This window comes from Takifugu flavidus, chromosome 8 (genome assembly GCF_003711565.1).
Source record: "Takifugu flavidus isolate HTHZ2018 chromosome 8, ASM371156v2, whole genome shotgun sequence".
Lineage (NCBI taxonomy): Eukaryota > Metazoa > Chordata > Actinopteri > Tetraodontiformes > Tetraodontidae > Takifugu > Takifugu flavidus.
In genome coordinates this window covers 8,947,504-8,973,355 of record NC_079527.1, presented here as the reverse complement: position 1 = coordinate 8,973,355, position 25,852 = coordinate 8,947,504, and the positions used below count along the sequence as shown (strand labels likewise).

The following is a 25,852-nucleotide window of genomic DNA, read 5'->3' as shown; positions in this document are numbered from 1 at the left end:
ATCTTTCAAAGACCGGTCAGACGTAGGGCCTACGTATATCCACCTTGAGAGGAGCTGTACATTTCATAAGCAGCAACTTGTGAGCTTTTAAATATGATCATTGTTCTGGTTCCTTTTGAAGGTTGTTATAAAGCGATTATTGAAAACGCAGCGCATGAAGGCAAACTGGTGCATGTTTATTCGGATTTCCTCTGGTTGCTGAACGGTTAGATGTAAATAAATAAATAAATAAAAAACAACTAGAAATGTTGACTGCGATAAAACTGTCAGGAGTTTGGTTCGACCTCACAGCAGCCCTGAAGGTTACACACGACGTGTAGAAAGTAGTTGACCTCTAATGGACTCCAGGAGGTCAGAATTTTATACGCTCATGAAATCCAAATCACAGAACGGTTTAAAAACACACACGGGAAAACACACTGACACATCTAGACTGGTGCTTGGGGGCGTTTTGGTTTGGTTTTCTTATTTAAAATGCCAAAATGTAAAACAATACAGCAAAGAGCGGAGCGACACACTCGCACCGACGCAGTAAAACAGCAAAGACGAAGGCGACCTGTGAATACCGGGTGCAACTTATACTGACCCCGTAAAACCGACGTGGATACGCAGTAAATCTCGCACACGCAGGAGTTCATAAAATTTTACATCTGATGTTTAGCTGCAATGACAACGCGCACTATACGGCCACGTTGCAGAAAATACACACTAAGGTTTTTTTTGGTGATGCTGCTAGACTTTTACACATCGCCGTAAAATAAGAAATGCGCACAAGGCGAATTTATTGCCCATTCACACTCTATAAATATGCATATTGCCAATCATTGTCGTACACTTCAAGATTTGCCTACTGGTAAAGACCCAGAACATTAAAATGTTGCTTTTTCTTTCCTATTTTAGTGCGTGGGAGCTGTTTTCAGTGTATATGATAATAGCTTTATTGGTGTGTGTGTGTGTGTGTGTGTGTGTGTGTGTGTGTGTGTGTGTGTGTGTGTGTGTGTGTGTGTGTGTGCGCGCGCGCGCGCGTTGCTTTTTGTCTTTGTCTTTTTAACGTTAATGTCAGTGTTTACGTCTTAATTGCCTTGAAACTGCTATTAAATTTTTTATTATTCATAAAGTATCCTTGTCTGTGCATTTATTTAGATATTTTCTATTTAAACAGCCCATTTAAATGTGAAAACTTCAAAATAAACATTATGGTCGAGTCAGATGAGCTTATTTTATTATTAATTGAAATACATCAGCATACATTGATTTATGTTACAATTAAATGCTGGACAATTACGGCTGGCGTGTGCGTGTGTGGACAAAATGGTGTCCTGGCGCGTAAATGTTGCTCTGGAGGTAGGAGGAAATAAAAATTGGAGAGACATGGAAGGGAAAAAACCATTCCGCGTTTGTAAGACAACAGCCAGCCGCCTGCATTCCGCAGATCTGTTCTGTGGCCTGTTCAGCAGAATGCGGTCGCTGTCCATATCTGTCATTTTGTCATCGATAGGCTGTTCCTTAGTTTTCAGCCAAGCCACAGAGCTGCTGCAGAACCCTTCAGCGACTCACCTCAAAACGTGGAGCAACAGCGTCATCTAGCGTCAACTCATGTCCTTAAATCTGGAGGACTCCACCAATCACAACTGTGACGTGGACACAAAGAAACGACTCATTTGTCCAAGCTTGTTTCTAGGATAATCTTTTTTCTTCGTACACATTTCAAAATAAGATCCATGTAGATCGAGTTAGGTAATGACGTCACTTAAAAAAACATTTATCGACGTTGTATTTCGTTTTCTTGGCACCTGTACATAAAATATATCAATGCCAATGCAAAAATACTCGACCCACTGATGTTTCCAATCTAATTCTGCTGCGATAGGTCATCTTGATGGAGGGCAGAGGGCTTGCTGCTGCAGGCGAAAAGTCCTGAGCGGTGTGCATGGCTCCCCTTTGAACGAGTCCACCACCACCGTCCATTAAAACCATAAAGTAATTTAGCCCAGACGTCTAGCCAGTTAGTCGAGTTTGCTTTGTTCGTCTGCATTTGAGACAAACAGCCGAACTCCAACAGGGGCTGTAAAACTGGCATTTTTGTCCCAGCAGAGCGGAAACGCGCTAGTTTGGGCTTCTAAATCACAGTATCCTGTCCGCATTGTTTGGCACTACAAAAAGGCAATTTAGGAATCACAGGAAACAAATGTGTGACATGGGAAATAGTCTCTGACTTAAAACTCAGATGGTGAAATTCGGTGTGAGATTATTTGGTGACCTGTGAGCAGAATCATGGTAAAACTATCAAAGCTCAGAGCCCCTGGTCAAAGTAATGTCGGGGTGGAAATGAATTTGGAAAAAACCAAACCGTGCCGTTTTGACAACTGTGTTTTTGAAAGATAAACAGGCGTGGATATATTTAGATTTCACTTTTACGGACCATATCGATCAATATCGTCGTTATGTTTTTCCAAAAACATGTCCGAAAAAAACGCTTTGGTTGTTCTAGCTTATTTTAGCAATAAATAGGTAAAACGCAAATTACTTTTATTCCTATGTAACTATAAACACGTTTCGTAATTTCGTTGCAGGAAATCTGTAATTCTGAACAAAAAATAACTTTATGTTTATTTTCTACATATTGAAAACAGGCACGAAGATTTAAATACACATTGTTTAAAGAAGATTTAATAGGACCCTCAAATTCAGCTCCACTGACGCAGCTTGGACTCATAAAGGTTTGACCTTTCTTCTGACACTGGGCACAGAACTTATTTAGGCCTTGGACCTGTTTAGGTCTTGAAGTAACTCATTTCCAATAAATAAATAAAGATGTTTCAATCAAAACTATTTTAATGAATAATTATTGTATATCTAGGAATTTAACCCGTTTATATTAAAGATGCCTGTGGCTTTAAAATGACCATGAAACACGTTCTAGCCTCCTGGCTGCTGTTGTGTTGGTGCAGAATTAAATGCTTTCAATAAAAATATTTAAATATTTAAAAAAATAAATACACAAAAACAAAGCAGCAAAAAACAATTTAGGAATTAGGTTTATATTTGCAGATAGCTCTATCTACACGTTTTAGATAAACTCGTAAGCTATTCTCAAAAAAGGAGGATACACAAATACAACAACTACACATGATACACCACGGGGCAATCCAATTTCTGTACAAAATACTACAGTTGCACAAGATTCAAAAGAAAACAAACATATACGGAGGAGCTTTCACATTATAAATTATGGATTGGGGGATATTCAAAATAATTCAAGTATTATTTACTTTACTTTTCTTTCATGTGTCTATAAACTGCACGTCTATATTTTGATACAAAAAGCAAAGTCATTTCTAAGGTAAAGAATAGTTTAGCTCCTCACGTTTTCTCTTTAATACTTAAGACAAATCTCTTGAAAATAACGATCATATCTAAACAGTCTCCAAGCAGAGGTTAATACAAAAATCCAGCGCTGATAAATATAAAGACAGGGAGGGATTCGTTTTCCTAGATCTGTGCTGTCCATGTCACTTGTGGGTACTGGCACTCGCAGTCCACGTTATTGTTCCTTGCTGTCGTTCTTTTCTTTGTTCATTTTCTTCATCTTCATGCGCCGGTTCTGAAACCAGATTTTGACCTGCCTCTCGGTTAGATTCAGGACCCGGGCGACCTCGAACCGGCGGTCTCTCGTAAGGTACATATTGAACAAAAACTCTTTTTCTAGTTCGAGAGTCTGGTATTTTGTATAAGGGCATCGTTTCTTCCTTGTGGAGCGGGCATGTATCCAATTTGCCACTGGATTATCTGCAATTAAACACCATAATTAAGGGCAAAAGGTACAATATATGTATTAACAGTAATTAAATTGTCAGCATTTATAGGACCGTCAATTAGACACTTACAAAAGAGAAACGACGAAACGGTTTCCCCCCTCCCCTATGTTTTTACTGCAATGGCGTTGCTACACAGGTTTAGATTTTAGCCCTACGCGCAGGTATCACAGACAGTAACTTCACGTTTCTCAAGCCTTTTTGCCTGAGACTGTGCTGATTTGCTTCCCTCCGTCATAAAATCCTGAATGTGCTTATTCATTTTATTGGCCCATATAATGACCCACGGTTCATGCCTTTACAGGTCCGCGGTGAAAGTCCTCCGCTGTCACCAAATTCCGCAAGTTAGTGGAAATCTGTCTTGTGGTTTTGTTTTTTGGACGAGGAAAAGTGAAACTCCGTTTTTCTTTATCAGGGGCGATTAATTACAGCCCAAATATGAGCTGCTGACTGTGGATTAAAACGATGACAGTGTGGATTTAAAAGAATAATCTATTACGCGGGGTTATCGTCGTTCTGTGGTTAGATATGCTTCATACACTATTTCTGATTGATTTGGTCTTGGTTGCTGCTTCAGGAGATAACATCATATATGATCTCCATGATAAGGGACACCCTTCCAAATTCAACGTCTCGTAGGTTTGAGTCCATGTTTACAACCCTGTCTGGTTTTATAGCCCCAATATTAGCCCAGGAGCGTTTGGCTTTTATAGATCCTAAAGCTTTCCCACTCGCAGGGGCGATTCGGTGCAGAGCCGAAACGGAGACTGAAACTGTAATTTAACATTACGCAAGACTTCAGGGAAAAGCACCTCAAAACCAACGCGGTTTTACTCAACAAAAATCTCTCGGCTGTAAAACCAGAGGCGTTTCAACTTACTGGGATCTAGCTCCGGCTTCTCGTCTTTATGTTTCCCCGAAGCAACGAGCTCTGGTTCCGGAGAGGGGATATTCTGGTGCGTTTTGTCTCGGATATCAGCGGTGCAGTACAGATAATCCGCGTAGGTCCGTCCGGTGGAGCCGAGGCAGTCGCCGGCTCTGTGCTCCTGAAATGCGTCGGGCTTCAGTCCGTAGTGCCTGCCGTTGCCCGGATAGCCGTGGAAAGGCACCGCGCCGGATATCGGTTCCAGCCATGACCGCATATACCTCGAGTCCGTGGCTAAATGAGGTTGGTGACTGTATGGATGGTAACCCACGGATGGCTGAGTGTGCACGGGGGCCCAGGACGTTGAGAAGACGGGTGCCTTTGGTGCGAAGCTGCAGGACGGAAAGTCAGCGCACTCCGGCACTAGGGACGTCGTCCGAGGGCCGGCTGGGTGCGAACCTTGAGCGGAGAACCGGGCAGCAGCAAGGACATCCTCGTTCTCATGGTTGATCAAAGAGTCCACATAATAATTAGTTATGGGACCCGTGGTCGACATGTCGAAGCTTCCCCAGCTCTTTTACATGCATCCGATTATTATATGGGCTGTATGTGTACTTTTTATCTAGCCATAGAACAATCAAGGCAGGTAATTATTTCTCAGAGCTTCTGCGGCTTCTATTGGCTGCCCCTGCGACACGTGATTATATTTACTCCCGCAAAAACTGTACAGTGGATCAATGCGCCACTAGTGCTGGAACACGAAAGGCACAATAAATGGATTAAAGATTTTGCCATTTGCCGTCTTCTGTTGGATTTAGCAGAGGTAACGTCAGCGGCCATGTTTTTTTTTCCGTTTTTTAAAAAAATGTGCATTTGGAGCCCTGACGCACTGGATCAGACTGTGGTCGAAGCACGGACCTGCGCGCATGCATCTAAGGAGGGAACTATTTGATGGTGTAATCAATCTCTGTCCGGCAAAACCCGTAGTAGCCCCCAGGTCTGCTGCAGATTATATTAAAGCATCAACTTTTATCTTTTGTTTAATCCAACCGAACATCTGATCATGTTAAGGATTTAATACTTCCGGTATAATATTATGTCAAAATAAAGGAGTCGTCTCAGCCGCAACATGTAGTCAGGGCATTGAGGAGAGGGGATAAAATCCGGTGTGGATGATACATCAGCAATAAAATCAGCACTTTTAACGGCAAACCAAACATTTCCTAAATTAGATCTGCGGAGATATGAGAGGGGGGTATTCACATTCTTGACAAGCAGCCCAATTCATATAGATATATCCAGCTAGTGGGCCTTCATGGTTTTATGCCCATCAATAAATTTTAACGAGGGCCATTTGATTGTTCATAAATGTGCCGTTAATAAGACTACAAGTGAGTAAAGCAGCAGCAGAATTTGCATGTGCGGAGGGTCGAGGGGCAGCAGCAGAGCAGGTAAAGAGGATTGTTACAGGGCTGAGCAGAACTCAGCTTTTATAACAGGGGTAAGGTTACCGCTGTAGGGTAGAGTTGATTGTTTTTCTCTGCAATATTGTTGTTCAACGTGACAGTTAGTGCGCCGTGCAACAGCCCTGAATCAGCGATGCGTTGCACAAATACCAACGGGGACAAATACGCAGCGTTTAACGCAAATATGCGTGATGGGTGGGGTGGGTATCAACGGGATTTTGCTGCAGTGGTTTCAGAAAGCTGCAAGCCCCGTTCCCGTCGTACGGTGATTTTGTTACAACACATAGTCGATGTTTTTACCCAGATTACGATAGTTTGATTAAGAAAATGACTTATCACATTTGTTGTCGTGGAATAGACTTTTTGACAATTTGCGTTCAATGTTCATTTAAATAAACCCTCGAATTAATTAAAGGAAATTGCTATTAGAGTTGAAGACAGTAAAGCAAAGCTGTCAAGCGGCGCATTTTTGATAGAATGTTACAGAAATAATTAAAATCTGGTTCACTTTTTTCATATCTGTCAGATGACGGGGAATGGATTTAATAATCACAAAGCGTATTTTCTGGCAGACTGCTCTGAATTATCAGTCGTCACACGTTTAGTAGATATTTTGGGTTATGAGATTTAATAACGGAGTAACTTGAACCAACGACGTTTGGAGTTCAGATTCAACCATGACATTTTAAAGGCCAGGCAGCAGACCTTCACACACACGCGCGGAGCGACGTGCTGGTGTGAGCTGAAGAATGCGCAGCGTATAAGGAGACACAAATATGTCCAGCACATCGCTCACGTGTTATCGGAAATAAATATCATGCGTGCACACTTTACCGCATCAAACCATTAACGCTGAACTAGTTTTCTACAAGTGAACTCTGTTTGTTCTATTCCCGACATTACGCCGTGCCCAGTAGTCTTTTATTGCCATAACATATGGTCATAGATTACATATCCAATGTCTCATATGATGCAGCTAAAGTTTCTTTACGTACGGAATTGGATGTATGCCTCGAATGTGTGCGTGTGCATGTGCCTGTTCCATTGCAGCTTTCGCTTGTTTGTTTAACGGACTATCATAATAAAAAATATATAATTTTAACCCTGGCAACATTTCCTTGGCTTGACATTTTTCACAACACAAATTAAATCTATCACTTCCTTGCAGACGTTCTGTGATGTCATGCATTTTAACAATAACGCATTGAATAACAGAGATGAGAGCAAATTGTGCCTCATATACTTGTTTTGAACGGACGTCCTAAAGATGTGAAAATATATATTCAGGCAGGGGAGACGTCAAAGACGACAGATGAGACTGGAACTGAGGCGCGGACCACAGCAAATCGTCAAATACAAAACCATAGAACGTTCTAAACATGTGCCTTTATATAGTTATATTATGTAATAACTAGTACAAGGTTTAGAAGTGCACGAACACAAACCAAGTTTGTTCTAAAACCCACAGAATTCCACATTAACATACACTCCAGATGCGGACAGCGTGCACAGCCCAGCGCGTGTGGAGCAGTTTGAACATGGATAGGTACAGTTCTGGTGGGATTTCTATTAAACATATTCATCAAAAACAGTCATTGATGGATCTGCATATTTAAGTTGGTATCCCTTCATATGATGTTTAATGCATTTTGAGCTTCACGTCTTTATTGTATAAATGAGAGGTGCCTTCCAATGACCCCCCAGCTCTCAATCTAAATAGTGTTGGTAGAGGTGTGGAATATCTAGCCGTAGGTCACGAACTGCATCAATAGAATAAACACAATAAAATATCGAGATTGTTTCTGCCAACGTGAGTCATCTTTATAAAGAACAAATCAAGCTCGTCATGCCACGCAAATATTTGTGTCGTTGCAAACCACCCGCAGAAGATGTTTTAACCCGCCTCTTGTGCTTTTTACGTACTCATCCGCTGAAAGACGAAAAGATTTCTAACAGAGACATCACGTAATGTAGCAACAACATATAATCAAGCAGCTGTTTTCCCTCCTCTGACCAGCAGACCAAACACGCCTTCTTCTCACAGACACCGTTTGCAGCTCTGCGCAACCGCCGCTGTAACATTTGGATGATATTTTCCGTGCGTAAATTTCCTACATGTATTACAGTTGATCTCATCGCTCCATGTGCTGGGCAGAAAGCGCCACGTAACCAAGACGTAAGTCTGATTTTATACCACACACTCACAGCAGTGTTTCTCCGGACACAATCATTACAATATCACACTTTCAGGTAATTCACACGCATAAAATCTGTTCTTGAATGTGCATTTCCCCCTAAAACTGTTATGAACAACATAAAACAAGCTGTAAAATGTATTTTAAGGTTAGCCAGTGTTCGATTATGCTGCCTAGAGACGCACACTTTGCGCCGTTCGCTACACTTGAGTAGAAAATATGCGTAATAATTTTTATTTTTATTAAAATGAAAGAAAATGTGGGTGGCATTTTATGGGACCACGGTTGGCCGGCTCAGGTATAGCAGACACCGAGACGCCATTTTTTTACATATAATTTTTAAAAATTTAATCTAATAAGTATAATAAATAATAACGCCACTGTGTCTGAAATAGAGGTTTGTTAAAATGTTTTCTTTCCCAAATAAGCGTCGAAGCAGTCCCAAAAAACAGAGAAACGTTAGAAAAAAGAAAAAAAGCTCGTCAGCATATTTTGGTTCATGTCTCATCCTGCCAGTAGCATCAACACAGCTGCCCCGTGGAAAAGCTCCAGTTCAATTCAGTAAGTTTTATGTTTAGCCTCTATGGTTTTAGGGTGAATTCGAGCTGTTCCCGGGGCTGTTTCCAATGCTGTAAAGTCTTTGTCACTGGTGCATTCCACGGGAGACGCTCATTCACTCCGCTGAATGAAAGTGACTTTGGATTCCAGACTGTCTTTGCCAGTTGTGTGGGTGGGGTGGGGGAGACAAGGGGAAATGCTGACCGGTAATAACAATGGTGTGTCTTACTTAACTGTGTCTTACCGGGCTAACTTCACCACATGAACAAAGAAATCAATGAGGGCGTTGATATTTTGGTCAAATTCTGCCAACTCGTACATAAATTGATGATGATCACGTTTATACTGTTAATTATAAGAGATGATAGATTCAGTACGGTCAAATTTCCCTGCTGCGCGACTTAAAAGATTAATCCTTTGTATAAAATAAGAGTACACTCAATATGATGAGTTAATTAATTCTCTGATGCCAGCGACGTAATAATGAATATGTAAATTGTGTTTTAATATCCTCATTACAATTAAGTCAATGTCGCTTGACACATATTTGCTTGAAGAATAAATATTCTGTCTGAAAATGTCCCAGGTTTAGAATTTTACATCCCGGAATAGACAAAATATGGACACATGAGAATTGTCAAATGAAAACAGTCATTAATTAACTCCATCCTTGCAGTCAGATGTTAATAGAATAGAATCAACAGGTTTTATCTGAATTGACAGAAAATAGCCGAAATCAACACCGAGTTATTACTTTTTAAAACCATTTAAGCAAGATAATCAATATCTGCCTTCATGTGAGTATGCACCCCCCCCCCCCCCCTAAAAATCACATCAGATTCATTCAGCAGATAAACGGATCTCCTAAATGACTCAGATAATCACAAAGCAGCCAACAGACGCCATCCTAGTCTAAAATTTCACCATGCGCTGTTTACAACTCATTCTGCTTCCGCCAGCCACAGAGGGCTTTACAGCCCACCACAAAACAACAACAAAGAGAAGCAGCGTCTCTGTCCAAGGTATTGCATCCCAGTTCATTTACAATGCCATTTGCGACAACCTCGGGTGGCTATAGGGTAATTCAGCGGAAATTGTGCCCTTGATGAAGACGAACTGACGTAATCAAGGCAGTTTCTTGTTGCCGAGCCAGGAAGCCATCCCCAACAACATGAAACTACCTAAACCACGCTCCAGCTTCGCGCAAAGGAGGTTAAAATCCGTGGAAAGGACAGTGAAAACAAAAGCCAAGTGAGGATGTAACCCTACCGGAAGAACCAGTAAAAGGTATGATTAAGACTGCAGCCAGACATATTTATGCAAATTATTAGATAGCCAGAGCAGCATATGTCTGTGCGTAAAGATAATGTTGCAAAACGGAAACACTGCTTAAGACAAAATCCTGACAGGATCGCGGTTGACGATAGCCGCTTTAATTCCGAGAGCATGACAAAGAAATCAAATAGGTGAGCATAGCAGCGCGTTGATTAATATCAATAACAGCCTCTATAAACACGACGTGTGCAGGCGTGCACCAAGAGCTGTCAAGCGAGCTCCGCTGACAGACCCGGTGTACTTTCCAAAACAGAAGTCAGCTTGAAAAAACTGCATATCAAATCTCAGTCCTACCTCGTCTTCCCTGCTGACGACGCCTCACCGGTGCGTCTCCTTATCCACGTGCTTGTCACGGTGGTTGTCATTGTTCGTGCGTCTTTCCACTTTATTCCCCATTCTTCTCTTTGTCCCGCTTGCTTCCATTATCCCCGGGTGATGAAGACACGGCTGTTCCCTCCAGCCCAGCTCCGAGGCAGGACAATGCACGTTGCGGTTTGTGCGGTGTGGATTCGCCCTCCTCCACACACACCTTTAAACGCATCTTTACTGCTGCGGCACATTATATTTGCAGATCATAAAATCCACCCCCAACGCTTTCCAGGGCGAACCTGACATTAGAATTTTATGACCTTGACTTACTGTGGTCACCTGGATAATATTTAAATCAACGTTATGGTCTTTCACTATACTGTTTAAAGTGCCTGATCTCTTTCATCCGCAGCATCGCTCCTCTGTTCATTTCTAACACCAGAGGAAGGACAAAGTTGGAAATGTCTTTCGATCCGCCCTGCTTTTAATTCTTTTGGTAGCGTTTGTCCTCACCTAGCTCCAGATCGAGCGCGCACTGCACGTATGTGCCACACACAAGTTGAAACATTTGCTGTGACTCAGTGATGTGAAACTGCTCCAGAGCCACCGTTGTTTTTATATGATGGGCGGATATATAATTATCGTTGAGCCAACACCTTATTGTCACAATCCTGATGAAAGATGGCAGGTACGTCAAGTCTATGCGGGGAAGCGTCTAAGAGTTTGTGCAGGAAGGCACAAGGTGTGTGTTTGTGTGTGTTTACGTGTGTGCATTATAACGTGTATCTGTTTTGTGGGTCATGCGTAAATCTGTGTATGGTGGAATGTCCATGTGCGTGTTGGCTGCAGAAGAGATCAGCAGTAGTTGTAAACTACACCCTGCTCCCTCTCTCGACTCTCCCTGTTGAGCTTCTTCAGCTTCATACGCCTGTTTTGGAACCAGATCTTGACTTGTCTGTCGGTCAGGTTGATACTCCGGCTGATCTCCAGGCGGCGCTCCCGAGACAGATACATGTTGAACAAAAACTCCTTCTCCAGTTCCAGCGTCTGGTGCTTTGTGTAGGGACACCGCTTCTTCCTTCCACTCTTGGCTTTTAACCAGTTGCCCGTAGTCTTTTCTGAGGATGCATCATCTAGGAGAACAAAAGGGACACATTATCCAGTAATTGTGGACAGACCGGAGAGAGTACACGCGTCCAACATTTCGACGCTGCATCTTATGCACATGCAGATTAATAGAGAGCAGCTTTACCTGGGTGTGGACCCTCCGTTACTGTCCTTTAAAAAACAACAGTCCTCTTTTTATGTTCCTGCTGCGTGATAATTTCATGAAATCAAAGTAGCAACGTCCCTGCAACGTCTTCTCTTCCTCAGCCAATAAAAATATCACTTATATACACGGAAGCCAAAGGGGAAAATGAGAGGGGGGAAAATCTGATGTTCTCTCTTGAACAAAAGGACGTCTCTGCAACCACGTGATTAAAGAAGACATTAGACAGTGCGTGTTTTTGATAAAAGGGGGCACCACGCTGGAAGACGGTCAGTTAATTTCTTAATTAGTCTGTGCTCTCTGGGGAATAATGGCAGAGTGTGTACGAATACACACAAGTAAGGGCACACGGGCTAATATATACCAGGCAGGTTACAGTAATAATTACCTTAATGTGAGTGCTCCGTCAGTGGCTCCCATTTAATCATTACAAAAACATTTAAATCACTAACATGAGATTAGCAGGGCACGCACACGCACACACACACACACACACACACACACACACACACACACACACACACAAGACGATCCTATCTGCTTCAATTAAATTAGAATAAAGTGGAGGAGCTTATTAGTCGCCATGTCATGGAACTGTTACCCTAAACTATAAATAACAAGCAAATTGAAATTAATTAGAACAAGAAAATGGTAAATAGGTACACTTTATACCCTACTACCAAATTGTTTTTTATTATTAGTAGTAGTAGTTTTAGTATTAATAATATAAATAGCTAAATAATAATAATAATGCATATCTATCTATCTACAATAATAATAATGGTAATAATAATAATAATAATACAAATAATAATAAGAGGAATAGATCTATAATTACACATTTTATATATATATATTTATTAAATAATAGTAATAATAACAGAAATAACGTAGTTGCAGTATAATTATTCATTATCGGACTATATTGTGAATATAAATGGAGAATAGCCAAGGTTGTAAGTTAAAGCATCACCCACGGAATAAAACAAATTTGAATAAATGCAAATCATAAAGCCATAGCATGTTTAGCATGGTGTGTGTGTGTGTGTGTGTGTGTGTGTGTGTGTGTGTGTGTGTGTGTGTGTGTTGTGTGTGTGTGTGTGTGTGTGCCATGCTAATCGAAAGGTTCCACCGTACAGCTCATGTTAGCCTGTCAAATGACAAAACGACTGTTTCCAAACACGAGTACGCGGCTGTTACGCAACAGTATGGCGGACACATTTAAACATAAAAACAATGCACGCTGTGACTGCAAATTTCTACCTTTTAATTCCTCGTTGTCAGACGTTTCTGAGCAGCCGTCACTCCGGGCCTTCTCTTCCTTCCTCTCATCCTTCCCTGTCTCCGTTGCAAATTTGCTGCAACTTATTTTTGATTGTGACTCCACAGATGTCCCCAGGTGGAGCAGAGAGCAGGCAGGGGCGAACAGCTGGTCGTCCTGCTGCGGCTCCTCTCGGTTGTACATCTGGAAACAGCCTCTGGCCTGGGTGGTGGTTTGCTCAGGCCCGCATCTATTGTCCCTAAGCCGGATATAAGTCGCCGACTCTGTTGTCTGTTTCCTCTTGCTGCCATCCTGATAGAAGCAACAAAACGCCTCCTCTTTGACGTTGCCCGCTGGAAATGAGCAGGGTTGTAAACACTGGGCAACAAGTTGCTGGTCCCTGCTGCTTTTAGTGCCCGGGGTCCATGTGGACGGCTGTGCTGACAGGTACGGTGCATCCTGGAAGCCGCTCAGCAACACGCTGCCCGCAGGAACGTCGCGGCTTTTGGAGAGAGGTGACGGCTCAACCTTCATCACTGAATATCCGCACTCTGCAGCTGTGTGGATGTACATCCCCGAATTACTGGAATAACCCTCATCTCTGAAGGAAGATGATCCTCCCATCAAGGGATCCATCAGGAAGTTACCGGAGTTATTCGGACATGACATTATTATTATTATTATTTTGCATTTGGCAGCTCAGACTGATGGCCCGCTCTGTTCCACTATGCGGGGTTTGTCCTGGAGCAAATAGGACAGTGGGATGCTGACATCTTTTGGAATGGCGAGCACAGAAAATATAAGTAACATAATTATGGATGCTGAGAGACATGTCATGTGACGGTTCCAGACCAATAGCAAGGTGGAATTGGCCTTGGCGCTCCAGACCGACGTGACGTCAACGCGGTCAAGTTGGGAAATCCGCAGGCTTTTAGATGGAGCAAGACCGCCACCTTGTGACCATGTGTGGGTCAGGACAATGGGCCTGCAGCAGAGGGAACAAAGGAGAGCTGCTGCAGCAGCCGGCATTTCCGAGGGACAGTAGCCGGTAAATTCTTTTCAGTGACTAAACTGTTTGACTTGTGAACCTCAGAAAGTGGTGATAAACGCAGCAGTGCAAATTTTACTCAGTTTCCTAACGCAAATGCTGCGGAGAGGACAGCAATCATGGATTTCTCCTGAAAGAGAAGGGTTTTCTCCTTTCTATTCTTGTTCTCATCGATTATCTTATGTTGCTGCCACCGTTTTAATAAGGTAAGACGTGCGTACATGAGTTAGTAACGATGAAATCATGAGAGAAATGCAGAAATGCGTGGCTAAAATCTGTTTTAAACAGGAAGGAATCTAGAGGCTTTAACCTTTAACGACGTCTTAGCCCTAAAATTGACTGGGCCCATCTAACCTAAACAAAAAATAAGTTCCTTTCCCCCTTAATCTTACAGTAATATCTATATACTAGACTTCTCGTTTATTGATTTGGCTTTTTTGGATGACACGTTTTATTTCTATTCTTCGGCGCTTCTCTGTCTGACCTGTTGTAAAACATGTTTCCAACACGGTGAATCTGAAGTTATTTAACGTTGAATAAATGTTAAGTACTTTATTTTACGTGCCAAACTATAAACCTCGTCCAGTATCTCTGACTTTTATCCGTTAAAAAATTGAATTGCAATTATTATACTACAGATTCGTTTTTAAGTATTGTCGTTTATAAACATTATTTTTAGCTTTTCTCTGTGTTTCTTCAGTGATTCTTTTTCTTCACAGATAACAAATAGTTGCTCCAATGTATTCATGAAACTATGATCGCGAACAGTAGGTCAGAAAGAGGTTTTTCTGCCAAATGGCCAAATGAAAACGTTGCTTTCCCCACATCGACAAGCTGACGTGTCATGTTATGTGGGACGCACGTCCAATTCAGGCACACGCACGGAGGCAAAATCCTGCTGTTCACTATTATATCAGTCTTTATCAGGCGGTGCAACAGGACTCGTTCGTGGACCAAAGCAGTTTCATGTAGAAATGACGCGCTAGCGGGCCTGTGTTTGTGTATGAGTGTGTGTGTGTGTGTGTGTGTGTGTGTGTGTGTGTGTGTGTGTGTGTGTGTGTGTGTGTGTGTGTGTGTGTGTGTTCCTTAGAAACCAGCAGTTTGGCAAATTATGTAAAACTTGTTGACGGTGAATAAAATGCTGATGTGCCTTTAGGTGAAACGTTAATGATCGTTCGAGCTCGCGGCCCTGTCTGCCCGTCTGTCTGTCGTTCACATTCATTTTCAAAGGCAATGACAAATAGTGGTTTCAATGTATTTTGTGTCTGTGTGTCTGTGTGTGTGTGTGTGTGTGTGTGTGTGTGTGTGTGTGTGTGTGTGTGTCTGTGAGTGTGGGATTGACTAAACACTTCTCCGTGTATTTAAATAATACTGTATTAAAGTCATATAATAAAACTCTCTGGGTGGATTTATGTCTTATATTCACCACACGTCTAACACCTTTTCTTTGATTTCTGCTATATTAGGTTCACGCTGGCAGGCTACATGTTACACTGATGCACAATTTGGACGTGCACAACATTAACGATTAAGATCACTAATCCTGGATTTATACATTATCTATGAGCATATTAATCGTTGTGGACGTTATCGATACATTTGCGCGCGCGCACTCACTCATTCTCTCTCACACACAGACACACCAGCTTCATGTAGAAACCTTCATACCACAGCACAAACTCACACAACTGTTACGCACAGTCATCTTGCCCAAATTACTTTATGGTGCGTTCACACCTCGCCTCCAGGCTAGTTCCATTTCAAGGCATAGCACAAAAAAGACACGCAAAGAAACACACACTGCAATTTTCACGATGGGTATTGTCACAAGACGTGGAGAGCATCGCGATGCCAGAATTAGTTTCACGATCTCTGACAGCGCAGTCAAATATGCGCTGTATAATTACTGGAAAAAACGGGAAAACTTGACTTCTTGAAATGCCAAGCATCCTTTGTGTTACAAGTGTGACACAATTTTGAAATTCCAAACATGAGACAGCAAAAAAAACTGCCTCAGATTTAAAAAAAAAAAATTAATTAACTTTGGCTCTAAATATTGTGAGGTGGGGGGTCGTTCATTGCTTAACAAACTACAAACATATATCTAATATCAAACATGTATCTTATTTTGACAGAACTTTTCAAAATTCTATATTATGTAGCTTTATTTTTTTACGGGGGGGTTGGTTTTATTTTTAATTATACGAGTGATCTCTTTGTTCTTGTTTTTATTTCTCTTAAAACAGCCATTTAGGCAAATACTCAAAGGAAAGCGTTCGTGTACTCTAATTTAAATCACAATTTATATTCAAAAATTACTTTTGTATTAGCTTTATTTTAAAGAAAAGAATTTTGAAACATCGCCTTTTTGGCGTTGAGGCGGTTTCACACGCACGGACTTGACTGAGCCGTATTTCACCGAAGTCTTTGCACTTGTCTAAGCTACAGCCAGCGTTTCGCCACTAAATTCTCATCCAATTAAGTAAAAGCCCGAGGCTGTTAGAATATTGCGCACAGGTAGGTCATTGTGTTGAATTTCGTGGGAATGAAGACAGAGCTGCTTTCTGTTTTGTGACAATTACAACAACGTTAAGTAAAATTAAAAAAAAAAAATTAAAGGTCGATGTGAGAGAATTCTGTTTCATCCTTGATACCTCTGTGCAGTAGGTGTCTTGTAAATAGAGAGCGACAGAATAACGATGATTTTTAAATAAAACAATCACAGTCAAAGTAAATATATTATTACGTCACTCGACCACAACACATACACAACGGGTGGCAGTTCTACCTTCAAACTTGATATAAATTATTGACAGCATAATGTGAGTGGTAATAATGGATAAATAGAATAATGAGTCAAAGTAAATCCAAGTATTTTGAGTGTTATTTGTTTGCAGGAAGTTGCAGGAGCTGCTTTTACAACACCGCTGTGTTTTATAGCCCAATAGAACAGGATAGGTGCTGAGATGTGACCACGAGACTGGAGGATAAAACAATCCAATAGATTAGAACCGCTTGTAACATATTTGCAAAGAGAAAAAAAGAATCTTAAGTCTGACTGCTTCACTACAACAGGCTCGCTTTAAAGTAATGATAGAAAAACAATAACATTTATATTGACGGGTATATCAATTATTTATTCCAGTAATTTATGCATGTGACAGTCTTTTGCTCTATAAAATAATAGTTTTATACTTGAGCTCTGAGTTGTATTTAACATTTGAAATAATGTTCCATTTGTGGGATAACACAGTTTAGTGAAATCTATAAACTCGACGTCGAAAGTCCACAATCTATTTCGATCAAAACTGTTTTCAAGCCCGTTTCGTGCAGATGTGAATGGTTTCCTTCTGCCGCTGCTTTGCTTTTGCACACAAGTGCACCGCCATTTTCTGCAATGCTGACTGAACCCAGATGGCAGTTGCAGTTCCGGCAGAGTGGACTGTCCCTCTGTCGCGCATCAGGTACTGTGTTTTTGTTGTTGTTGTTGTTGTTGTTTTTTATGCCGCATTTAATTTCATTTTAACGCGTGTCAGAGGAGAGATTTCTTTCAAGACAATTGCGCGGGGCTGTGGTGCTCCTGGCCCCCATGTGGTTGAAGAACATCATTGGCAGAAGCCTCTGCGGCGCCGTGTTAGTGACGTTGCGTGCTGGTGAAGCCATGACTACAAATTGCCCTCCACCGCCGTCCCAGGGCCAAGGTTGGTGGGTGTGTCAAGGCTCCTGCAGCCTTGATCTCTTCTGCTGTGCATCGCCTTTCCTTTGTCAGGAAGGATCCCTGTCCCTCCAAATTCATACGGCAATTTCTACCAGGAAAGATGGGGGAGAATCCAGCCTGCCTTTTTATTCTATCCTTTTCCTGGATTGGACCACACCCAAATCCCACTTTCTTTGTGGTTTAGCCCAATATATAAATGTTAACCCGCATTTTATCACAGTTTATACACACTAAGCATTAAAGCATGGTGGCAAACCAAATAATTTTACCAAATGCAGAAGATTTCCTTTCATGGAAGCCCAGAGCTGTTGAGATGTTTAGTTAATGAATCAACGCAGCAAGCACCCGCGCATGCATAACCATTTAAGAGCTCGGCATGTCTCAAAACGAATGATTTTGTCTGTCTGGAATATAAATATGCTGCCAAAATACAGATTATAGCAACACAGTTTTGAACTGTATAATGCGTGAAGGGATATACATTTTACAGGGACAATAAAGTGTATTTACAGGGCGTGCTAACGCTGGCAAACTTACCTGCTGTAGTTTAATGCGTGGGGTCAAAGTTGCTTTCTGTACACATTCCACGTCTTGTTCCCACTCACGCTCATTGGACCGTTTCGTCGCTACGCAAATTTCCGGACTGAAGGGGCTCCTCGATTCCGCTTTATTGCAACAGGTTAAAGGTGAAGAACTTGACATTATTGAAGTTCAAAGACTACATTTAATTATAAATTGCAAATGTGTGAACACTTGCAATCAATGGTTGCGACAGAACTCACACCAGAGCTTAAATTCGGTGCTTTAAAAACCTCTTTCCTTCATTCGCCCGTGGTCAGAATACACCAGATATTTATTCATAACTGATGTGATGAAAGAGGTCGAGGTTCTGAGTGAGCTCAACTCATGTTAGAAGTGTTGGCAACGCCCAGAAGGTTGAATAAATAAATAAATAAACAAAACATTGCAAAAGATATTCCACTTACTTCAACATAATTTCAGAAAAGCTAATCATGCAAGTATTTATTTGGGGCAAAAAGGCTAATGTAAATAGAATTTACCCTGGAATTCTAATTTTTAGGCTGAACAATGAACGTGACGATTGCGCACCGAAGGGGGTGGGGTTGTCGTTGCCCACAGACCGAGTTCACGTCGAAATCTTTAGGCTTAACGCCCCTTTTCGGACACCCAGTCCTGCTTGTTTACTATTTACTGCGGAAGTGAAGGCTATTCCCCTGAACAGACGGTGCAATTAAGAGAAAAAAAATAGCCATTCAGTGCCTCACCCTTTATGGCAGTGTCTAGACGACAAGAGTGGCGATTCCATTTAGTGCGCACTCAAAGAGGTTATCAGTCCACTGGCTTTCTCTGCATATCCATGATCCCGGCCGAAACCCCGGTTGGCATGCAATCTCAAATCCAAACACTATCTTGAAAGAATGACCAGCTTTGGAAAATATCACCCCCCCCATAAAAAAAAAAAAATCTAGTGAGAACAGGCCCTCCAGCACTCCTCGTTTCACAGCCGCCATCACTTGTACCCCAGTAAACGTGTGAATCCTCCTGAACTGACCATAAACAACAAGTTAAAACGTGCTAATGCCATGTATATAGGCCAACAGTTTCGGGTTATGCGCACATTTATGAGCACTTGTGAATTCCACACGGCTGTGACTCAGAATAAACGCGACAGAATCACTCAGATGATGGCACAAAAATCACACAGTCTCCGGGTTTTGCCTATATGTTTCTATTTATTTCATATTTGTTATATTCATGATACACAGGCCAACAATCTATTCTTCCTCTCTGGAATCCAAAGGGTTTAAGCAAATAATTTACCGAATGTTGGCGTTAAAGCTGTTGAGGAAGTGTAGTGAAAATAGCAGCAAGGAAAGAGGAAAAGGAAATTCAGCATATGCCTATTTACACTCACGAATGCACAACGCATATGCTGCTCTGTACAGGGGGGTAGAGTACTTTCACAGACTGCACGTCACAGTTCGTACTGGTGGAAAAAAAACACTATGAAGCTGCAGATCTTTTTTATTATTATTTGAACTGTTCAAACTCTGGTATGGAAATAATTAGATAATGATATATTATATACATAGACCAGAGAAGCGCGAGAAGCTGAAAGCTGTCTACGCGAATTTCAAATTGTCATTTGGATTTTCTTTTTTTAACAGCCAATGTGGTCAATACGAACAATAGACTAAAGAGAACAGATGATTCTGATAAACAGAGGGTCCTAATTAAGAGCATATGTATAAATGATTATTGTAACCACGTGGACCTTTCGGAAAACCACCACTAGCGCTTAAGAAATGGTGAGTTTATCCAAATCAGGCCTAATAAGTCCCACCGTTCACTTAAATACAGCTTTGTTGGTGATACGGGCTCATCTGGAAAAGGCCAAGAATTACACTTCAGTGAGGTTACCGGCCTTAATGTCACAGCTCCGGACACCTTTCCTGCTCACAATAGAGGGTTTCCGGAAAAATACTGCAGACGATCTCTGCTCAGCTTCTTCTCTTTCATTCGCCTATTCTGGAACCAAATTTTGACCTGGCGGTCGGTCAGGTTCAGCATTCTGGACAGCTGCAACCTTTTCTCCTTGTTGATGTAAACGTTGAAGAAGAATTCCCGCTCCAACTCGCGGATCTGAAATTTGGAATATGGACACCTCTTCTTCCTTGTACGAGGAGTGCCTGAAGAAAAAAGCATTATTAAAAATTCTACGAATTTTGGAAATAGAATTAGAGTGGATTGAGCAAACACTTTGCACATATTTGGAGAAACACAAGAGAAAATGCATCTTTACGTTTCTAATTGGGCTATTTGCTTCATACTGGGGATGATAACATTCCAGCCAACGGTCATGGCGTAAATCAGACAGATAAGACAGCCACGAAGAGTTTTAAATATCTGATAGCACTTGACCGAAATAAAATCTACTGACAGCTTCTAAGCATGTGTTTATCTGTTGGAAATGCGCAACAATAGAGGTATCTTCGCGCATTATCTGCGTCACATTCCTCTGCAGCTAACCTATTTACACGATCACGATATGAAATCCATTTCTGGTGGCCTGTGCGGACAAAATTATCCTCTTCACCAACAGAAGTCTTTAAAAGAAAATAATCACAATTATTTACATATTTTGGCGTGCATGTGCGGCGAATGACAGCCTTTAGTTTTAATTGCATCCACCGCCCGGCAGCATGCTAATACCGTGGACGTGAAACTAAACACCACTGGGACCTATGGCACAGCAGTAACAGCTATTTCAGACCTCAAATTCAAGTTTTCTTTCAAGATAGAATGTCAGGTTATGAGTTAAAAACAGCTGCATGCAGACAATCAGTAAAGAAATGATATAAATTATTATTTACAGAAACCTAGGAGGAAATTGCATGATAGATAGATAGATAGATAGATAGATAGATAGATAGATAGATAGATAGATAGATAGATAGATAGATAGATAGATAGATAGATAGATAGATAGATAGGGCGTGAAACTGTATAATATTGGATGCACTTTGCGAGCAAGCAGGGTGTTAAAAAAAAGCCACAAGACGCCAAAAGCAATGTTCTGCCCAATTGGTTTTTACCCCTGACAGCCCAAAGAGAAAATCCTTTAAAATGATCAACGCAAGTTCACGATCAAAGTTAACATTTGTCACAAAGGCTCTCTCTTAAAAAATTCACAGACTTGCAGCATCGTGGCGGCTGTGTATAACATCCCCCTTTTGTGAAAGGCTTTTCCCATCGTAAAAATTCTTCTCGTTGCAAGAAAGACCTTTGTAGGGTTATAATAAAATCCTTTGAATGCTTATAAAACTCCACATAAAATCTGACCGACAAAACACCGGACTGGTCCCCTCAACCTTCCCCCATTTTACAGCTTCGGTACCTACTCGAGTGGCTGCTCTTGCCGGCGTTGCCCTCCTTGGTCGCCGCAGGAGAAGAGGTGCTGCAAGAACCAGAATTAGTTTGTTCCTCCTCATCTCCTGGGTCCTTCTCCTGTTCCGAGGCGCCGGCCAAAGCGGCCGATGGTTGCTGTCGCTGCTGCTGCGGCTGCTGTGGCTGCTGTGAGTCGCTTTCCTGCTTCCCTCCCTCGCCCTTTTGTAAACAAATGTCTGACTGATTGTCCGTGCTGCTGCAGTATGCGGTCTCGAAAAAGCGGTCGAAGCCCTGTGGGAGGACGTTGTTCTTGCCGACGCCGGAGTAAAAACCCGCGGAGGGATGATTGGAGCCCGGGTGGGTGTGATGGTGATGGTGGTGGCTGTACACGCTCTCGTTCTTCATAAGCATTTCTGTCATGGTGGATGGTGGAAGACAGTCTCTATGCACCAGATCCTCCCCGGAGTAGCACGATGCATAGTTGCTCCGGTGCCATTTACTGGCCGGGTCCAAGCCGTATGAAACGTCCCGCACCGGCTGCACTTGAGACAGATTTGTGGAATAAGGGTAGCTGATTTGCCGGGACGTGGCCTGTGGAAGAAACGAAGAGACGGCAGAAAACTCGGGGACGTAGTAGGTGCAGCTGGGGAGGTAGATGTTGGACGCACAGCCTGTCCTGTCTCCAAACTCGGATGTCCGGTCTTTGCGCGTCTGGGAGCAGAAGTTGCCTAAATTGACCGAGTTAAACATCTTTCTCTCCCGCGCCCCTTCTATAGATATGTTTTGGATACGAGCTGCTGCAGAAGGGAAAAATTTGGGAAGGCGAGATGACGCGCAATCCGTCTAAGTCGCCACGCAAACACGTGATCGAAAGTAGATATTGTCATATATCAATTTGGAGGAGTTGGATGTGTAGGAGTGGTTGGCTTTGGGTAAGACCATCGTGCTTCAAACGAACAGTATTTGCACATCACGGACTGACTAAGAAGATTAGCAACTGATTTCGTTCTTCAGACTTCTGAATATTTAAGTAGATATGTTGTGTCTCTTTATGAATGTGGGCTGGTGGTTGGAGCGCGTGCTTCTTAAACAGACAGCACTATACAAAGGGTGCACTGAAAGACGTGCATTTTAGAATTGTTATTCATTTTAAAGGTATGAGTATTAATAATATTAATAGTTATTTAGGTTATCGATGCCTTATTGCCATAAATATGTAAATATTTAAACCACTGCCGCTGTTTATCTGGTTGTGACAACAATATAAATACGTAAAAGACAATGTAATAGCTGATATTGGATGATTAACATCAAATATAAGGGCTTCTTCTCGTTGTCAATGAAAATCTGATAAAAATCGATTCCTCAAGCCTACCAGCGCGCCGCACAGACGTCTCACAGTCGCGTTCTTCGATAGAGCTGCGAGCTTTTATTTCAGCAGTGCAGCCGATCTTATCATGCGACGTGTATTATTTTCGTGCCCTGGTTGCGGCTGTTGCACACACTCCAGCTATATAACAGCAATATGATCACGTTTAGCTCTTTTACCTCGGCAACTAAATGAAGGATTTGAACTCTCCGCTGCACTGACTGAAGCATTCCGAGTCACACCATTGCTCAGAAAAAGCCTAATAGCAACGTACGTGTTGATACCCGGTCTTTTCAATCTAAGCCCCCTTGACTCCGGATCATGACAGAATCCTTTGAGGACGACTGTGCATTTCATCATCCAAGGTCCCTGAGTCCCTGTAGGAGTAATGCACAGACGCCTCGGGATTGTGCAACTTCACCCAAATGTGCACAAAGACTGTGAAACAAACATAATTACTCCAATTTAAATAGCTGCAGTCGGTTTTACCCCCATGTGTGAGGGGTGGATCCGAATGAAAGCCATTTGGAAAGTTATAATCTGAACTGTTTTGGATGCAGGACGGTTGATCAAATTAAATGTTGTGTCCGTTTTTCTAGCCACAATCTGCACCACAGAGCGACAGCGAGTCTTCCATCCAACTAAAGGCAACATTCTGTGTTTCCCTGCAAACTAAGTAACTCCCAGTTGAAGTTTTAAGCTGTCATGGTCATTTTATTCCGTCGTGGAATGTCGATAGCTGTAGATGTCCTCCGGACATTTTACCATTCTGTAATAAATGAAGAGTTTGGAGGGAAAAGTGAGCTTGTGTGTGCTTTTTTTCCAGTGTAATTGTAAACTTTTAATTGTACTGCGGAGGACAGTCTTCTATTTTTATAGAGTACCTGATAACATTACAAGGTAAAATTAATATCATGGGCTTTTGTTTATGTTTATAGGCTCCTTTCTAGTGTTATAAAAGAGAATTGCTGATCAATGGACCAATAACACGGCCACAATCACGTAAAACACACACGTGTTCTTTAAAAAATAATTGAAACCAAAGTGTTTTTGTTGATTTCTGGCGTGATCAGACCTAACCATACACACTGCAGGCGTGGAGAGAGGTACTATTGGCATAAGCTTGTTTACTACCCCCAGAGACAAAAGGCTGTCTAACTTGATGTATCCTGCATCCAAGTACAAAGAAAGCAGACAGCTGTCCAGACACAGCACTTGAATTTGACCACTAAAATCCTCTCTATGTCCACCATAAAACTCGGAATGGCTGCAGTAACGTTAAATCCCTTTGTTCTATAGAAAACCATTAACACGGAGAAGGAGAAGAATTTGAAAATCCTGCAGTTAGATAGTCTCCAACTCGATAATAAACAGACAGAGCAGTACAATGAATTCGGAAAATGGAGATTAGGTGTCCTGTCCGGAAACGTATTCATTTCGGGAAACCTCAACATTATTAAATCAATTTGAAAACGCAAATTTAAGAGAGGGTAAATATGAAATCTGTAGAAGTATAGCAAAGCTCAGATACTGAAATGATTATAGCTCAGGAAATAAAGGGCCTGTGCAGCTGCACATGGTCGACACATGCTTCACAATTGGTGTCCTGCAGTTTGCCTATAAACAATAATAATTCAAACATTAAAATCACATTAGCTGTGTCTCTATAGGGAGAACTCCGTATTAAAGAAAAAAGTGATGAAAAAAATCGAATATTCTAAAAGCTGTTGTGTGATTTCAGCTACAAATCACTGAAATCACTTTGTCTAAGGTTAACGAAATGCAATTACACAGAAAGATCTTTAAAATATTAAATGAATAATTGAATGCATCAAAAATCTATTTCTTATCAGCAATGCTTTGATTCAACAACTCCAGTATTTTGAATTGCATTACCATGAGGATTGTAGTGGAAGTGGTTGCATGAATAAATAATACTGTCATGGAAGCACTATAAATGATTGTGATCAGGAAAATATGTGCGGAAAAAATGGGTATTTTATCGAGACAGGAGGAGTTCTGCGGTGCAGGATCATTAATTCCGACTTTTGTTACATTTATTCGCAGCTTATCAAGCTAAAACAAAATCAGTCAGATAGGCGGGTTAACATGCCTTCATATTCACACATGCATGAGCCGCAGCATCTGATAATCCTCTAGCAGTAGGACCCTGGAAATGTGGGATTCGAATGCGTTGAACCAGCCATGCTGAGTCTGCACGCATCTGCCCTCAGGCCCCCACCTCATCCTCCATTTAAGTGTGCTTCACAGTACAAACTGTTGACCAAAATATTTAAATACATTTAAAAGGTTAAAGTGAGTGCTCCAAAGACGAGCTGTTTCAGAAATATACCATTTTCTGCCTAAATATCACTGTTGGAGCACCAACTTTACGACGCTGTCTGTGGAATTTAAGTTATGTATTGCTACCTTGCCCCATAATTACAATGGTTAACCTGGGTGTCACGCTCTTGTTAAGAAGAACTCTAACTGGCGCTCCTAAATATTGCTGGGTGTTTTGTGCTCTGGGAGATAAATCTGCTAAAAAAGAAAAAGATACAACGCTCATAACACACAATGGACGCCGTTCCACAGGACACGGCTGCGCGGTTTGCCCGAGTCAAGGCTGAATGTGGGGAGCCTGTAATCATATTACTGGCCCCTCATGGCCCAGATAAGTTTAATTGGATGTAAGTCAGCCAGTTAAACGTGACTGAATGAGCTGCGAACAGTT

At 41.7% G+C, this 25,852-nt stretch overlaps 3 protein-coding genes and 1 long non-coding RNA gene across 7 annotated transcripts in view; 1 reads left to right on the top strand and 3 right to left on the bottom strand.

Annotated features, from left to right (window-relative positions):
• Positions 1 to 13,743, bottom strand: part of hoxc8a (homeobox C8a) — a 46,010-nt gene extending 32,267 nt beyond the window's left edge. For all 4 annotated transcript variants that reach the window (XM_057040734.1, XM_057040733.1, XM_057040736.1 and 1 more), the window contains exons 1-2: positions 13,077 to 13,743; positions 10,529 to 11,676 (exon numbers count right to left, since the gene is read on the bottom strand). In XM_057040734.1, the coding sequence (XP_056896714.1) occupies positions 11,399 to 11,676; positions 13,077 to 13,743 (945 nt within the window). In that variant the 3' untranslated portion in view covers positions 10,529 to 11,398. The remainder of the gene's footprint in view (positions 1 to 10,528; positions 11,677 to 13,076) is intronic.
• hoxc9a (homeobox C9a) lies at positions 2,651 to 6,554 on the bottom strand. The gene is made up of 2 exons (XM_057040739.1): positions 4,696 to 6,554; positions 2,651 to 3,789 (listed from the first exon to the last, which is right to left on the bottom strand). The coding sequence occupies exons 1-2, from the start codon at positions 5,234 to 5,236 to the stop codon at positions 3,545 to 3,547; spliced, it is 786 nt and encodes a 261-aa protein (XP_056896719.1). The 5' UTR covers positions 5,237 to 6,554; the 3' UTR covers positions 2,651 to 3,544.
• A 5,831-nt stretch (positions 13,744 to 19,574) lies between the features above and the next one.
• On the bottom strand, positions 19,575 to 22,660 carry hoxc11a (homeobox C11a). The gene is made up of 2 exons (XM_057041772.1): positions 21,764 to 22,660; positions 19,575 to 20,551 (listed from the first exon to the last, which is right to left on the bottom strand). The coding sequence occupies exons 1-2, from the start codon at positions 22,497 to 22,499 to the stop codon at positions 20,319 to 20,321; spliced, it is 969 nt and encodes a 322-aa protein (XP_056897752.1). The 5' UTR covers positions 22,500 to 22,660; the 3' UTR covers positions 19,575 to 20,318.
• On the top strand, positions 21,804 to 23,906 carry LOC130530528 (uncharacterized). The gene is made up of 3 exons (XR_008951862.1): positions 21,804 to 21,937; positions 22,012 to 22,106; positions 23,718 to 23,906. It is a non-coding gene; the product is annotated as an uncharacterized LOC130530528 (long non-coding RNA).
• Positions 23,907 to 25,852: the final 1,946 nt, after the last annotated feature.

What these genes read in the sequence shown, in the direction of transcription:
- hoxc9a (XM_057040739.1), bottom strand. Translation starts at nt 5,236, where the DNA reads ATGTCGACCACGGGTCCCATAACTAATTATTATGTGGACTCTTTGATC. An exon ending in GAAGCCGGAGCTAGATCCCA is followed by an intron (nt 3,790 to 4,695) that starts GTAAGTTGAAAC and finishes GTTTAATTGCAG; the next exon opens with ATAATCCAGTGGCAAATTGG.
- hoxc11a (XM_057041772.1), bottom strand. Translation starts at nt 22,499, where the DNA reads ATGTTTAACTCGGTCAATTTAGGCAACTTCTGCTCCCAGACGCGCAAA. An exon ending in CGGCAAGAGCAGCCACTCGA is followed by an intron (nt 20,552 to 21,763) that starts GTAGGTACCGAA and finishes TTTTTTCTTCAG; the next exon opens with GCACTCCTCGTACAAGGAAG.